This window comes from Etheostoma cragini, chromosome 17, assembly GCF_013103735.1.
Source record: "Etheostoma cragini isolate CJK2018 chromosome 17, CSU_Ecrag_1.0, whole genome shotgun sequence".
Taxonomy (NCBI): Eukaryota; Metazoa; Chordata; class Actinopteri; order Perciformes; family Percidae; genus Etheostoma; species Etheostoma cragini.
Window position 1 is genome coordinate 7,260,336 of NC_048423.1, and position 14,290 is coordinate 7,274,625.

The 14,290-nt window shown below is 39.3% G+C and overlaps 1 protein-coding gene and 1 long non-coding RNA gene across 4 annotated transcripts in view; one reads left to right on the forward strand and one right to left on the reverse strand.

The window, feature by feature from the left end:
- The window catches only part of grid1a (glutamate receptor, ionotropic, delta 1a), a 230,198-nt gene extending 224,910 nt beyond the window's left edge, over window positions 1–5,288 (forward strand). Inside the window, exons 15-17 of one of the 3 annotated variants that reach the window (XM_034898223.1) lie at window positions 144–384; window positions 3,339–3,477; window positions 4,531–5,288. In XM_034898223.1, the coding sequence (XP_034754114.1) occupies window positions 144–384; window positions 3,339–3,477; window positions 4,531–4,946 (796 nt within the window). In that variant the 3' untranslated portion in view covers window positions 4,947–5,288. Of the gene's footprint in view, window positions 1–143; window positions 619–3,338; window positions 3,478–4,530 lie in introns of all 3 variants that reach the window. The other 2 variants (XM_034898226.1, XM_034898224.1) reach the window with 2 other exon arrangements.
- On the reverse strand, window positions 3,184–13,541 carry LOC117960383. Its single transcript, XR_004660136.1, has 4 exons — window positions 13,532–13,541; window positions 7,067–7,072; window positions 4,502–4,504; window positions 3,184–3,238 (listed from the first exon to the last, which is right to left on the reverse strand). It is a non-coding gene; the product is annotated as an uncharacterized LOC117960383 (long non-coding RNA).
- Window positions 13,542–14,290: the final 749 nt, after the last annotated feature.

A 14,290-nucleotide genomic window follows, 5' to 3' on the forward strand; every position in this document is an offset into this window, starting at 1 on the left:
CTCGACTCCAATGTCTTTCTCATTTGCCAGCAGTTAACATGCCTAAATCCAAGCTATTAGGTGTAGAGTTTCATCTAACAACACCACAGGACACTGGACAAATTGCTTGTGTGAAATAAATACTTAGTGTTTCTTCTCCACAGGATATTGGAGCTTCAGGAAAAAGGGGACCTTGACATCCTGAAGCAGAAATGGTGGCCGAGGAAAGGCCGCTGTGACCTGCAGAGCCACGCAGATGCCCAGCCCGAGGGACGGGCGCTGCGTCTCCACAGCTTTGCTGGCGTATTCTGCATCCTGGCTGCAGGGCTGCTGCTGGCCCTGCTTGTGGCTGCACTGGAGACCTGGTGGAACAGCAACCACTGCCGGAGAGAGCAGCCCAAAGAGGTGACCACTGACAACTCGTCGGCCCAGGGCCCAGTCCCAACCCTGCTAACCCAGAACCGGGCCATGGTGGCCACAACGGGTCCCCCTGCCCCACCAAGGCCCCGGTCGAGACCCAGACCCCCGGGCCCCCCGGTCCTGCCCAGAGATGCCACTGCCACACTCTACTTTATGGATCCAGCAGGCGCTGACGCAAGCCCTGATTTAGTAGAGCTGCAATACACCCAGTTATAATAGGTGTGCCCCTGATGATAGTCCAGACATCATATGTGAACAATCTACTCATTCCTTCTCATGTTGGGAGAGAGGTTGGGGTGCTTTGTTAGGGACTTCTGAGGCTTCTCTCTCAAACCCATACACTGGGATTCTCTCATACTGACAAAGCAAAATATTATTTGCCTGAACAGACAATCATTGTCTCTGATGCTCGTGCGAGAAAACTGCAGTTGAAGTGATAAAAGCAAATTTCACGTTGAACTGCAATTCCAAAACCACGTACTGAAATTGTACTCCTGAGTCGATATGTGCTTCAGTTGTACAATAGCTCTCTTTAGCTAATCCATTCAAGTCTTAATGCTTTAGAGCTCTGACTTCATCTCGCTGCTGTCGACTGGGCACACCTCTGCATGAGGCGTCCAGACAACTAAGGCTTGACATGGATCCCTAAACTAAAGTGTGAGCAAAAGCAGATAGTAAAGAATCTGAGCCTTGACCTTCCTGTTTGACTTGACAGTCCAATAAAAAGCACTGGCTAAGGACAACCATTAAAGACACACAGTAAATCAAACTCCACCCATGCTGTTTTTGGTGCATACAAGTTTGACTTACTGCTGTTGATTTCTATTTCTGTTTTTGTGCGCAGGTGCTCTAATAATAACCACATACTGCTGTCATGCAATATTCACAACAGACAAACCACTATCATTCCTTATAAAACGTAAAATGTGGTGTTTGAGTATTACCATGATTGTGTGCTCCATAATTATTGGTAGTTGATATGTATTGAAGCGATGTTACACTCAAAATGTATCTTTTGAGCATCAAACACTTCCCCTCTGAAGGCTTGAAATGTAATTGGAAAACGTTAGTAGTTTTTTACAAAGTGGGTGGGCAGTTTTCACATACATAGAAATTTGTCAAAACACTCTTAATACCCGTTGCCCATCTGAATTCTCAGTGATGCTAAAACATGATATACAACATGCTTACTGGTCCCTGTAGGGAAATTTGTCTTGGACTCAATTGCTGCACACATAAACTGTAGCTGCCTCCATAATAGTAATCATAAAAAAGAAAACCATTCATAGGAACACCATAAAGCTATTGCACAACCCCTGCATCCTCAAGCAACATTATTTAAATTTTTTGATTCAGATAGGCATAAATGAGTTCTTAATGGTTTAGTTTACATTTTGTTACTCTCTATCTTCTGCCAGAGGGTAAGAGCTCATACTCCGCATGGAGAATGTGAGATGGGTCAGATAATATTCTTTGTGCTTGCCTGAGAACAGACGCTCATGTGTATATTCAGGCAGTGGTAAAATATAGAAAATAGATTAGAGCAGAAACTAATTACAGAGGATTATTTTGTGGCAACCATTTTTAAAATCAGTTTGACATTTGATGGACCAATCAAATAACAAAAGAAATTTTGATTAATCATGAATGAAAACTATCTCTGATTGCATCCCTAAAATATAATTATTTGTTACTTTTGAAGCATAAATATCTGGTTCAAGCTTTTAAAGTTAATGAATAAAATTTGCTTTTCTCAGTTTTATATCCTTATTTAACTAAAAAGCTTTACATTTTTGACAGTCAGGAATTCAAACTGACCGCAGCAGCTGTTCTTCACACTACTAAATGTTTACAGCTACCTTTCAAGCCTGCATGGATATATTTAACATTTTGAAGATTTGGGTAAAGTTTTACTTTAAATTGTTTCAAGCATCATTGGCACCATGACAGCACAAACAAACAGTATGTGGACATTATGACAGGCATTTCAAACAAAACCTACTGCAAACTTGTACACATCAGCCATTTAAAGGGATAGTTCAACAGTTTGGGAAAACGACCATATGTGCTTTCTTGCTGGGAGTCAGATGAGGAGATTGATACCACTCTCATATCTGATTGATAAATAACAAGCTGCAGCCAGGAGATGATTAGCCAAGGAAATGTTTCAATTGTCAGTTGAGTACACAAGTTTACATGCACAATAATATTCCGTTATTACAGCATATCCGGTTGGATATTACAAATAACGCCTTTTTCTGAATATAACATTTTCCAATTAAGACGTGAGATATTCTGGTATTGTTTGGGTTTTAGAGGCATTCATTGGACATGTATACAGCCCATTCGGAATACGTATCTCAATCAGGGTTTTTACCAGAGGGTTATGGTCAGCATTGCTATGGTTTCTGTTCACAAACCAACCAGTCAACAGTTTGCAAGACTTCAGATCCGATAAGAAGGAGAAACACAGCTACTTTTAAACATTTTCAAAGACTTGGACACCAGCAGGTTTTTGTATATGCACACACATTGCTACACCAACCTTTTTAAAAAGCTGGTTGAAGAAATGAAAGAGACGCTCTGTTCGCACAGTCCAACAAGTCCACCACCGCTGGTAAACCCTGAAAAAAATTGTATCCTGCACGGCTACATGTAAATGGTATATTTTTGGAATAGTCACTTTTATTAGACACGTAAATGTAGTCAGTCTCTGGAGAAAATTATTGGACTGGAACAAGGTTTGCCTGAAATCACTCATCTCAATTGTGGTAAAGTTCTTCTCTTCCAGTTCTCAGAAAGAAAGCACATAGAGTATTTCCCAAAATGTCAAACTATTCTTTTTATAACCTAAGTAGTAATTTATTGCAATTATATGTCAATGTCCGGATTCACACGGGACCATTTGGTTATGTATCGTTGTCTATGATCTTCAGCAGGTGACTAAGGATTATGGTCTGGAAAGAGTTTCTGGTCCATTGACATATAATGACATAACAAGCGCTTCACCGGAAGGGAGGCGGCACATATGGACAGACAGAGAGAGAGACTGGGAGGAGGCTGAGGCTCTTGACACAGGTCAGGAGAGGCCTGACGTGTTGTACTGGGTGACCATTGGCTGTGTCAGGGCAAAGGGGCGGGGCATGGGGCCGGGCAGGGGTAGATTGCAGTTGCTTCATCTGTCATCTCACTCCATGGTCTCTCCTGTTGTTTGGTTGTTGTCTTAAGTGTGTCTCAACTTAATGGGTGCATGATGATAGAATAAACTATTGCCATGTAGGACAGGGTGCAGTCAAACCATGTCTGACAAACAATCGTGCCCTTATTTGGCTTCTCCCTTCCCTCTCCCATATTTGTGTTACCTCATTAATGAACTGTATGTTTTAGAAATACTAAGAATATTTGAAACAATGTTTCAATATAATTTAGATTATTTAAACAAAGTGACATTAACTACTTTGTCTTCATTTAGATTGTATTTGAACAAAGTGACATTAACTACTTTGTCTTCATTTATATTTTATTGTCTTACAAAGTCTGATTCATTGGATCTGTGCGTCCATTGGAGCCTGTCATGTTAACAGCAGATGCTCTTCATGCAAGACTAGCCCACTGCAGATGTGTGGTCACCTAATTGTGGGAAAATTTAAAGACTTTGCATGAAGAGACATCTTCATTTAAGTTCATTTCAGAAGTGGAGACATTACCTTTTACAAGACCATATTTGAGATTTAAGGTTTTAAGTTAATGTCTCTTTTGATGTTGGCTGCTTGAAAAAATCCAGCATTTTAATTTATATATTTGGTTTCCTGAATAAAATTATCCAGCATGTTATTTCAGCTGAATAATAAAATATTAAGTAGACTGCATTGCATGTAAACTTGTTATGACGGGGATGGTAAACAAAAACATTGTAATCTGTCTTTTTCTGTCTTCCTTCACTCTCTATGCACTTCCCATTCTTTCCTATAACCTCATAACTCTTTTCACTGCACACTCATTTTCACTTTTATCCTTTATCACCCTCCTCTTTAATTACATTCATGCTCTCCCTTCCATTAAACACCTTCTATTCTATCCTGGCCTCTTTTATTCCACACACGCTCTGCCTTTCTTTCCATCTATCTTTAGGACAAAGAGGTGAACCTGGAACAGGTCCACCATCGTTTGAACAGCCTCCTGGACGAGGACTTGGCCCACAAGCAGCTGCCAGGCCAGTCTATCGAGATCTCTGCCCTGGACATTGGCAGCATGCAGCCCAGCCAGTCCCTGGAGACCTTGTCTGCTCGGGACTACCCAGCCCATCGGGGGCCACCGCGGCTCTCTGTGACCACCTTCCTCCAGGAGGGTCATCATGGGGCAGGAAGGACACTGGGTGCAGCCACTGGCAGGACCTTGCCTCTGCCCCTCAGCAGTGCCACCATGCCCTCTATCCGCTGCAAACACAGGGCGCCCAATGGGGGGCTCTTCCGGCAGACCCCCGTCAAGACACCCATGCAAATGACCTACCAACCAGTGCCAGGAGGACCCATCCCAGAAGCCAGTGAGCCCAGCCACGGGACATCCATCTGAGTACACCAAATATTCACAGACACTCAAGCTCAAACAGATAGTGGAGAGCTAAACAGTGCTAACAGTGTGAAGAGTTATAAATAAAACACAAAAAAAGAGTTTTTATTATCAGTGGGGAAGAGTCAGTGGGACAAGACATCAATGTACATATTTGTAAGTACAAAGAGAGAGAGACACAACATTAAGAGTATTTTGAATATTCTCAACAGTTGAGTTTAAAAAACATAAAAGTATTAAAAAATGACTGTTTGAATGGCTTTGTAAATTTTGTTCTAAATCAATAAAGGTGACAATTCTTTGTGGTTGTTTTCTAAGTGCCAGGTTCAAAGATGTTTTTTTTCAGATCAAGATTAACTGAATGTCATGTGAGAATTTATGCTAAAAAGAAATTTCACTCTTCAAAAGACATTGGAGGAACTGATTTGTTTCACATGAAAAAAATAATAAGTATACTACAAAAAACAGACGTTGCTTGAAAACATTTAGAATATCAGTGCCAAGATGTCAGTGTGCATCCGGCATCGCTGATGAAAAATATTGTATTTTTTAATTTATTTTTTAGGTTTGTTTTCAACCAATTAATAATTCACCAATTATTTCGATAATTGATTAATCAGTTTGTAAAAAGTTTCAGATCCCAGCTTCTTAAATTTGAAATTTTTTATAGGTTCTTTACTCCTTTATGTCATCTTGGGTTTTCGGAAACACTTCACCATTCTCTGACATGACCAAACAACTAATCGATTAATCAAGAAAATTATCAATAATGAAAATAATCGTTAGTTGACGGAAAACAGTTTTAAAATAGATTTTTAAAACCCTGCAATGAAACAACTGTATGACAATCATGTTTTTTTCCTATCATTAGCAGCTCATTGCATTTTCTCCGTTTAACTCTTGTTTTCTGAACCATGCTTAATGAGGGAAGATATTGTTTACTGTAAATTAAATTGTGGTATTGCGGCACGAAACAATACCTTTTTGGTATTGGTTTAAAACTTTTTTTTTTTTGATAAAGACAAAGAATTATGAGCTTTATAGACAATTTTGCCAAGAAAGGATTTGTTAATAATTTATTTGTTGGTCCATTTTGATATAAGCCTTAATTGTTTACGAGTTCCAGCAAACACCTGTGATTGGGAAAGCCAAAAAATATAATATTATAATATTATCCATTTTATCCATTTCTTGTTGAATTATCACCAACAAGAGTCACCCCTAAGGACCTCACTTGTGGTCCACCCTGCACTACTATCACTCCTCATACAGCAAGAGGAAAGAAAAAGCTGTCCATTAGTGGATTGAGGATAATTGTTCACATTGGACCTGGGGTGAACTTCACCACACCACCACTCCAAGCAGACACACACGGGGCCTATTTGAACAAACTGGACACCAGGGCCAGCCGAAGCATGAGGGGTCAACATGGACAAGGCAGCAAGGAGGTGAACAATTGGCCTAGCAGACTCAGTTGGCCATGTGTAGCTGGTCAGTTTAATGGTGTTTGTGAAGAAGGTAATACTGGGTGTTTGTAGGGATTTAGACTGAAAACTCATGTTGGTCTGAACGCGGTCTTAGGGTTGGACAGTAAACTTAGCTTATTAACGGTCTTTAATAAATAGTCTAAATTTGATGATTAAAGATGATTCACAACAGGACCAATCACTGAATAGATTTTCTTACTTAGGAATATTCTCAGATAAATTGACTAAGATGAACACACATATTACAATAAAGAATTCTCAAGAGAATACATTATGATATACACCATTGGAAATATAAGAAAAACACATTTTCCACAATGTATTAATTACAATTTTTAACTTAACCACCTATATATATTTTATGCCCGCCGCAGTTACTGCTCTTCGTCCACATTTCAAAAACAATGTTTCTCTCCTGAAAGATTTACACGTCTCTGTCTCCTCAGCACCATCACATGCCCCTACTGACAACTCCGAACCACTTGACAGACCTCTCAAGCTGTATTAATTAACTGGGAGAGTGAGAGCGATTCCGAGCTTTAAGAAATTTGATAACTTGCTTGCATACTTACGTTTAAAAAGTAAGAGTACATTTCATGAATTCTCAGCACTTAAGACTAAAATGGCACTTTGAAAAGCTTGATAAATACGGGCCCTGGTGTGCTTCAGATAACACTTAGTTTGACTGCTGCAAGTAGATCAAAACAGTAACTGAAAGAAGACCCCTGAGGGATGATTTCGCCCCATTCCATCTACAGAATCATTCAACAGTAAGAGAAAAAGCAATACAATTAAATTGCAGAAACAGCTACTGGAGCGATCATCTACAGTTTTTCATTCAAGACATCAATTGCTGCCTCCCCCCCATAATAGCTTGATAATAGATTAACAGGCAGTTAAGAGCCAGGCCTTTTTCCATACCACAATCTAATAAAATAAATGAAAAAATAATGCCTAAGTCATCTTTACTAGTAAGACTCAGATCCCACTGATGCAAGGAAAACGGGTGTTGCTATCAACCTCCTCATTAGGCAAGGTAAATTTATTTATAGAGCACTTTCTCATACACAGAGGTCATTCAAAGTGTTTTACCGGCAGAAACAACAAAAATATACAATTGAGATACATGAAAAGACATTTTAAAAGGCATTATGGTTTAAAAACAGTAAGAAAATTACCATCAAACGAGACTAATTAAAAACTCTGGAGAACAGAACAGTCTTTAACTTAGTGAATCTTTTCAATTTTATTCTGGAAGAATTGGGCAAACTCCTAACTTTGTTTAGTTGAGATAAAGTCAGGGGACGACTGTTTGGGAGCAGATTAATCAACCTGGCAACAGTGGCAAATAATACACGTGTACTATTATTTTTATTATTTTCATTATTATTATCATGAATAATTGTTGAAAAGGGGGACTGCCTTGTACTGGGTAGCAGTGATGTACTGACAGAGTTTATCTTTTTTAGATCTCATGGTCAATTTGGTTCATTTTTCGCCATCTTCTTTCATCATCACACTTTCTCCTGATTAGCTTCTGTCAGGGCATTTCTCAATGGGGCTTTCTTGTTTACAGGTGCTATAACATCAAGTACCCCGAGGATTTTGGAATTAAACTGTTTGAGATGATCTCCTACAGACCCTGCTGCTGTAATTAATTCATTAGATACCAATTCCATGAAAGTAAGGTACTATGACTGAATGAGCCAGCAGCGCGTTCTACTAGTGGGAGGTTTTGCGTTTAAGGGGGGATTGCTGTTGCCTATTTTGTTTCTGTGTACCTGAGTCATTGCAGCCACTGACCCAAACTGCTGGCCTGGCTAGGGTGTACACTAACATCTGCCTGCGCTGATACACAATGAGTCACCATCTGCTAATTTTTACCTTTTTACTACTGCTGCATGACGCCTTACTGTGAACACTGCCAACTGTATTGACTGGTATGGCACCTGGCCAGGTTCATGCAAGGGTGGAAAAGTGTTTGTATAGGATTTGGAGCAATAACAAAGGTGGCTCCGATTGACTGTACTTTGTCCAGAAGTTGAAAACTTCAAGGACTTTAAAATTGTTTCCCTCAAGTTTGTGTTTGTGTGTTGATGCACTTCAGCATACTGGAGTTAGACTATCTGTCTTCGCTCATATGCGTGTTGAGATTGTTGATTTGCCCTCGTCGCCTTTCTTGTCCGGCGGTCCTGCCTGCCAGTCTTGGACGTGGTGCTGAGCTCAAAGGAACCACTGACCTTATTCTGAGGGCTGAGCTGACTCCTGTCAGGAATGTGTTTCCTGTTTTTGAATAACACAAACAGTCCACTGCCACCACTTTATGTCAAGACTTATCACATGACATGGCCTTTTTCACCTCCACACCAAACACAGCTCATACAGAAGCTCTGCCTCACTTTCAGAGATGGCAAAATACCTCACTTCCCATACTTAAGTAGAAGTACAGATACTTGTGTTAAAAAATACTCTAGGGAAAGTAGAAGTAGTAATATGACGTCTTTACTCAAGTAAAAGTAACAAAGTACAGGCGTGAACATTTATTTAAAGTATAAAAGTAAAAGTAGCCTTATGAATGCCAACCATTTTTTATGCAAAGCTACCTGGACCACACACACATTACTAGAGTGCACGCTGAGAAACTAGTGGACGTGGAGATAAGGATTCTTTATACGCCATTGCTTACATTGTAAATGGATGTCTGCCAATAGGCCTAAAACATCACAAATTGTGTATGATTATTGTGACAGAGACTGGTACTCCAGGTTTATAAGATTCTGACTGAGTAGCAAGATATGAATTCAATTGGGATTCTGTGGGCATTCACAGATCCAGTTTCTATTTTTAATCTTCCCCTAAACATTTAAAGGAATCTTTATGTATGTGTGTGAGGTAAAATATGGCTTTTGGAAAGAAAATAAAGGATTAAAATGTGAATAACTAAACAAATGTTAACTAAGAAGTCCCCATACTTTTAGAGTAACGCAGCACATTGGCCAGGAGTCATTCTTGATGCCTACTATCTCAGACATCTCTCTCACATAAGGCCAAGGATGATTGGGAAGGTCTTGCTGCTTGTCTGCCGAATCACTGGGCTCTCCGTTGTCTTCATTTTCAATCATGTCGCTGTCCATAATACTATGTGCTAACGTTAATGCCATCAAGCTGCACTGATTTCTCGAATGAATGCAGAATGCTACCGAATCTGTTGAGTCATTTTAGGGGTGCGTCAAGTGCAACGTACAGTATATTCCCCATCCAATTAGATTGAACATGGTATTGATGACGCAAACAATAACGGTAACTCCAGTGAAATGATTTGAAAGTTGTTAGTGAGGACTAGATTAGGACTGTATTTAAATCTGATTCTGGTTTCCAACGTCACCCCAGGCGTGCCTGTTAATTAAAACACGGACGGAGACAACTTCTCTCTTTTGATGCTTTATCACAAATCACCAACATGCAACCTAGATAACAGGCGAAGAACACAAACAACAAAATCACTAGCTAAATTACTTTAAATGTGCAAGATCTACAGACCAATACAACAGGCTTAAATGCACTGACAACATAAATGATATGACTTACAGTTCTCAAAGACGCACACACACAATCTCAACTGATTATCCTCCAGAAAGCTACTCTTTTTTTCTTTTCTCTCACTTTTGTCTCCGTGTGGCACGCGTACGCTAGCGGTGTGAGGCGCCTGCCCGCGTTATTCTCCGACATGATGACCTCTTGTACAAAACTAGAGTAACAAGCCAATTTTGTAAAATATAAGGAGTAAAATGGACCGATATTGGTGTTAAAAGATAAGTACTAAAAGTAAAAGGTCACCACAAAAAAACTAGCAAAGTAAAAACATCAGAAAGAACTACTACAGTAACGAAGTATTTGTACATTGTTACTTCCCATCTCTTTGCACTTTGCATGCTTTGCAAATATCCACTTCCATGAAGGAGCTATTGAGATTGTTTTCATCTGAAGAGGTTTTTGTAAAGGTCATTTTAAAAGACAAGTCCATTTTTAAAGATTGCGTAATGCAGAATAAAATTAATATGTTTAAATGTGGATCATTTACTGTTCATGGAAGAAAATCACCTAATGGACTCATTACTTGTAAAACCAAACTGTCCTTCGCCACGTTTTTTCACATAGCACATGATCACAGGAACAGGGTCTTTGTAATCACATAATTCTGCCATACATGACTTGCATGACTGGTCTGAATAATTAGCTTGTGTGGGCAGAGTGAGGCAATCTGCTGTAAAATAACTTCTATCCCTACAGGGACAGCACTGGCCGTTTGTCCAGACTGCCACTGCAGCTTTATTATCCATTAATTGGGCCATTATACCTTAAACTGCATGTGGAGCTTTTGGCTTTCTCGTCCTGGGGGAAGCTCTTTGCCTTTTTTGCCCCCAACACTTTAAAGTTTGATGCCATTAACAGTTTTTTTCCAAATTTGGTAATTGGAACAAGAATAGCCTCTCAGCTTTACTTGATCCTAGAATGCATATCATGCAAATATAAACTACACAACATAGTTCAAGATAACATACACAAGTTATGATCTATTACTATTTGAGCAATTTTAAATGTGTTCTCTTACCCTTTCTTCAAGGCAGACAATCTTTTTTTTGTCCTAAGATATTTAAGGCCCATCTGTTACCTACAAAGCCATCTATAGACATTGTAATGAGTTGCCCTTTAAACTACAACAATAGCAGATGGGGAGCTTTAATTAGGAAACAAATTGTCTCAACTACATGTCTTGAAAGGAACAGTTCATCATTTTGGCAAATACCCTTAATTGCTGTCTTAGCTGAGAGGACTGATATCATGTCTGTACAGTACATATGAAGCTACAGCCAGCAGCAGGCCAACCCCCTAACTCCACAGGATCCGGTGGATTGGCTCCGCTGCCTGTCGGCTCCTCGCTCCGCCGCCAGTCAACACCCACCAGGTCCGGATTTGTTGCGGAACTGCTGCGGCCATGACTGACAGCTGAAGTCACGAGGACCTACAAGAATGTAGAATAGAACCACAAAAACAGTTTGTTTCCATCCACAGGAATGGAGAAGAAAACATTTCTGTGCTGTGTGTTCAAGGTGTAGTGCAGGGAAATATGATTTCCCCCCATAAAACTAACTATTTATCGACCACATTTCCCCAAAATGAAGTTTTTCGGTTTTTCTCAGTCAAAATCCAAAAGGTTTTCATACTAGCCACATTTGTCAGTTTTACAAACAACATCAAACAAAAAACCCCAAAACTGTCTTTGAGTCAGAGGTTTAGCCTTCATGCTGTTCGGAGAGCAATAATTAAACATGCATTACTTTTACTAGCTGTTCCAGTGGAGGGAGAGGGTAAACACACTTGGTAAATCTGAGCATTTTTACTGGGCATTTGTACAAAGACACAAATCTCTGGTGGTCTCTAGCAGAACAATTTTCATCAAAACTGTTATTTTCCGGCCTTGATACATCATTGGTAATATCTGCTTGTGCTCCACTTTCAACAAATCTTAATAAATGGTGACCAAATAAACACAAAACGGTTCACATTTGAGTGAGGATAATAAAGAAGGTAGTAGTGCAAAAATATATATTAAGAGTCTGCAGCCATGCAAGCAGCTCCTTGAGAATTTACAATGACAATACCAACAAGCTAAGATTTTGCAAATATCTTTACCATCTTTACCATCTTTACCACCAGCAAATTAGCACTAAACACTGCAAATGTGGCTGATGTGAATTTCAACAGTTTGCAGATTATTGGTCATAAACCAAAGTACTGGGCAAATTAAAATGTTGACCTGGTGATGGCGCAAAATGAATCAATAGTTGTTGAGATATTTCCATCTGGACTACCCATCCCCATACACTGAGCTGCCCTCACAAGTAAAATAAATGGGTCATGAACTGAAAAAGACTAAAACTAAATACAATGTGATGACGGCAAACAATAGAATACAACTTCATTGTATAACAACGTGGAAGAAAGATAACTTTTTACTGTACACATTTGGGACTAAAAGAACCTACTGACTTAAACAGTGGTGAAAAGAAAACTACATTCCATTACATGCATTATATTAGGAAACACTGTTGCTTAAAAATGTTGAATATTTCATAAAGCAAACGGGCCTTTGCTGCGAGAGTACAGGTGTTACACAATGTTATTTCATATTGGTAAAACTGCATAAGTGCTTTACTGTTAAATTATGTATTCTTCACTTCTTAAACTATTTGGTGGTCCACCTACAGTAGATAATCTTAAATCTGACAGCCTGCATTAACATTTCCAAACTTTAAAAACTATTTCTTTGTGAGTTGTTGAAAGAATGTGAAAATAATTTTCTCAAATGTGGTACCTAAATGTGGGAGATTGAACTTTTCTATTGAAGCCAATACAATGGACTTCAGCACAATGTCTGCATTTAAAAGCAACCTCCCGGCCTGGTTTGAAAGCCATCTCACATTGAACAAAGGCAAAATATTCCCCTAGTGGGAGTAGGGAAAAGAGAACTGTGGTTATCCAAAAACATGCAAAATGGCAAAATGACACTGTAGTTTCAAATTCTTTGGTGTAGTAAATAAAGCTGCTTAACAAGAGTCATCTTAAACCACATAGCATATCTCTGAAGGCTGGCGTTTGCGTGTTTTCAGCTGCTGGACAGAAAACGGCAGTTAGCTACAGTAAAACAGATGTATTATGACGAAGGGGTTAAAGGATATTACTGGCATTAAATCTTTTTATTATTATGAACAAACAATGTAAACTATCCTGCTACCAAGTACAGTCTGAATATTCAAATGCATATGCAGCTCAGTGTTTCCCCCAGGATTTTTTCCGGGGGGGGTACTCAAAAAATAAAAACAGAAACTTTCAAAATGAAACAGCCAGTACAACTTTATGACAATACAGTCATAAAGTCAATTCCTGTATATCGGTAGTTTAACGTAAAATAAATGACACTTAATGATCCATTTCTGTGTAAACAGTAACAGAAGACCAATTGTCCTGTCCTATTTTTACGCTTGTAGATCGGACATAATCGGAGCACGCACCACTTACATTCAGCTCTCTGCACGGTGTAGCCAGTTTCATTGATTATAATCAAAGAGTGGTGCTGGAATGGCCGTTCCCCATTTGTTAAGGGGGCACTGTAGCCAGTCTGTAAGTTAAAATGAATTGAACTTTTAAGTCAACAAACAAGAAGCGAATTGCCTGAATTGCCTGTATGTGTGAAAACAGCTTTATCTGCTTTAGGGTACTTAAGAGCATGAAGTGAAAGCAGCTTGTTAAGTCACAGTGAGTCACGGCAATGCCAGTAAAGCGGTCGCAGATGTGTTAACAGTTTTTTTAACTTTACACAGACAGCATATAATGACGAGATCAATGTGCAGTTAACATTACATTTCCAAGACAGACAGGCACAACAGCGTTCTCTAACAAAAGTATTCACTATGCCCTGGTGACAGACTGAAAGTCTGGAAGTTCTAGGGCAAGGCAAGGCAATTTTATTTCTCCAGAAAATTTCAGCAACAAGGCAAGTCAAAGTGCTAGGTTTGGAATTATTTATACAACTGAATTTTTTGTTTTTTAAACAGGGAAAGTACTGGAAAAAGGTACCGCTGGGTAGTGGGACCAAATTTCGGTTACCGGTAAAAATGTGAATGGAACCCAACCCTACCCGCCACTTTTAAATTGTTCCCAGTGCATACCACGGTTAGTAGATCTGAAGAGGTTAATTATACAGGAGAGAAGCCAGTAATTTACACTAAGTTAGGGGCAAAACCTTTCACAGTGCTAATTTTTCATTTTGTGAC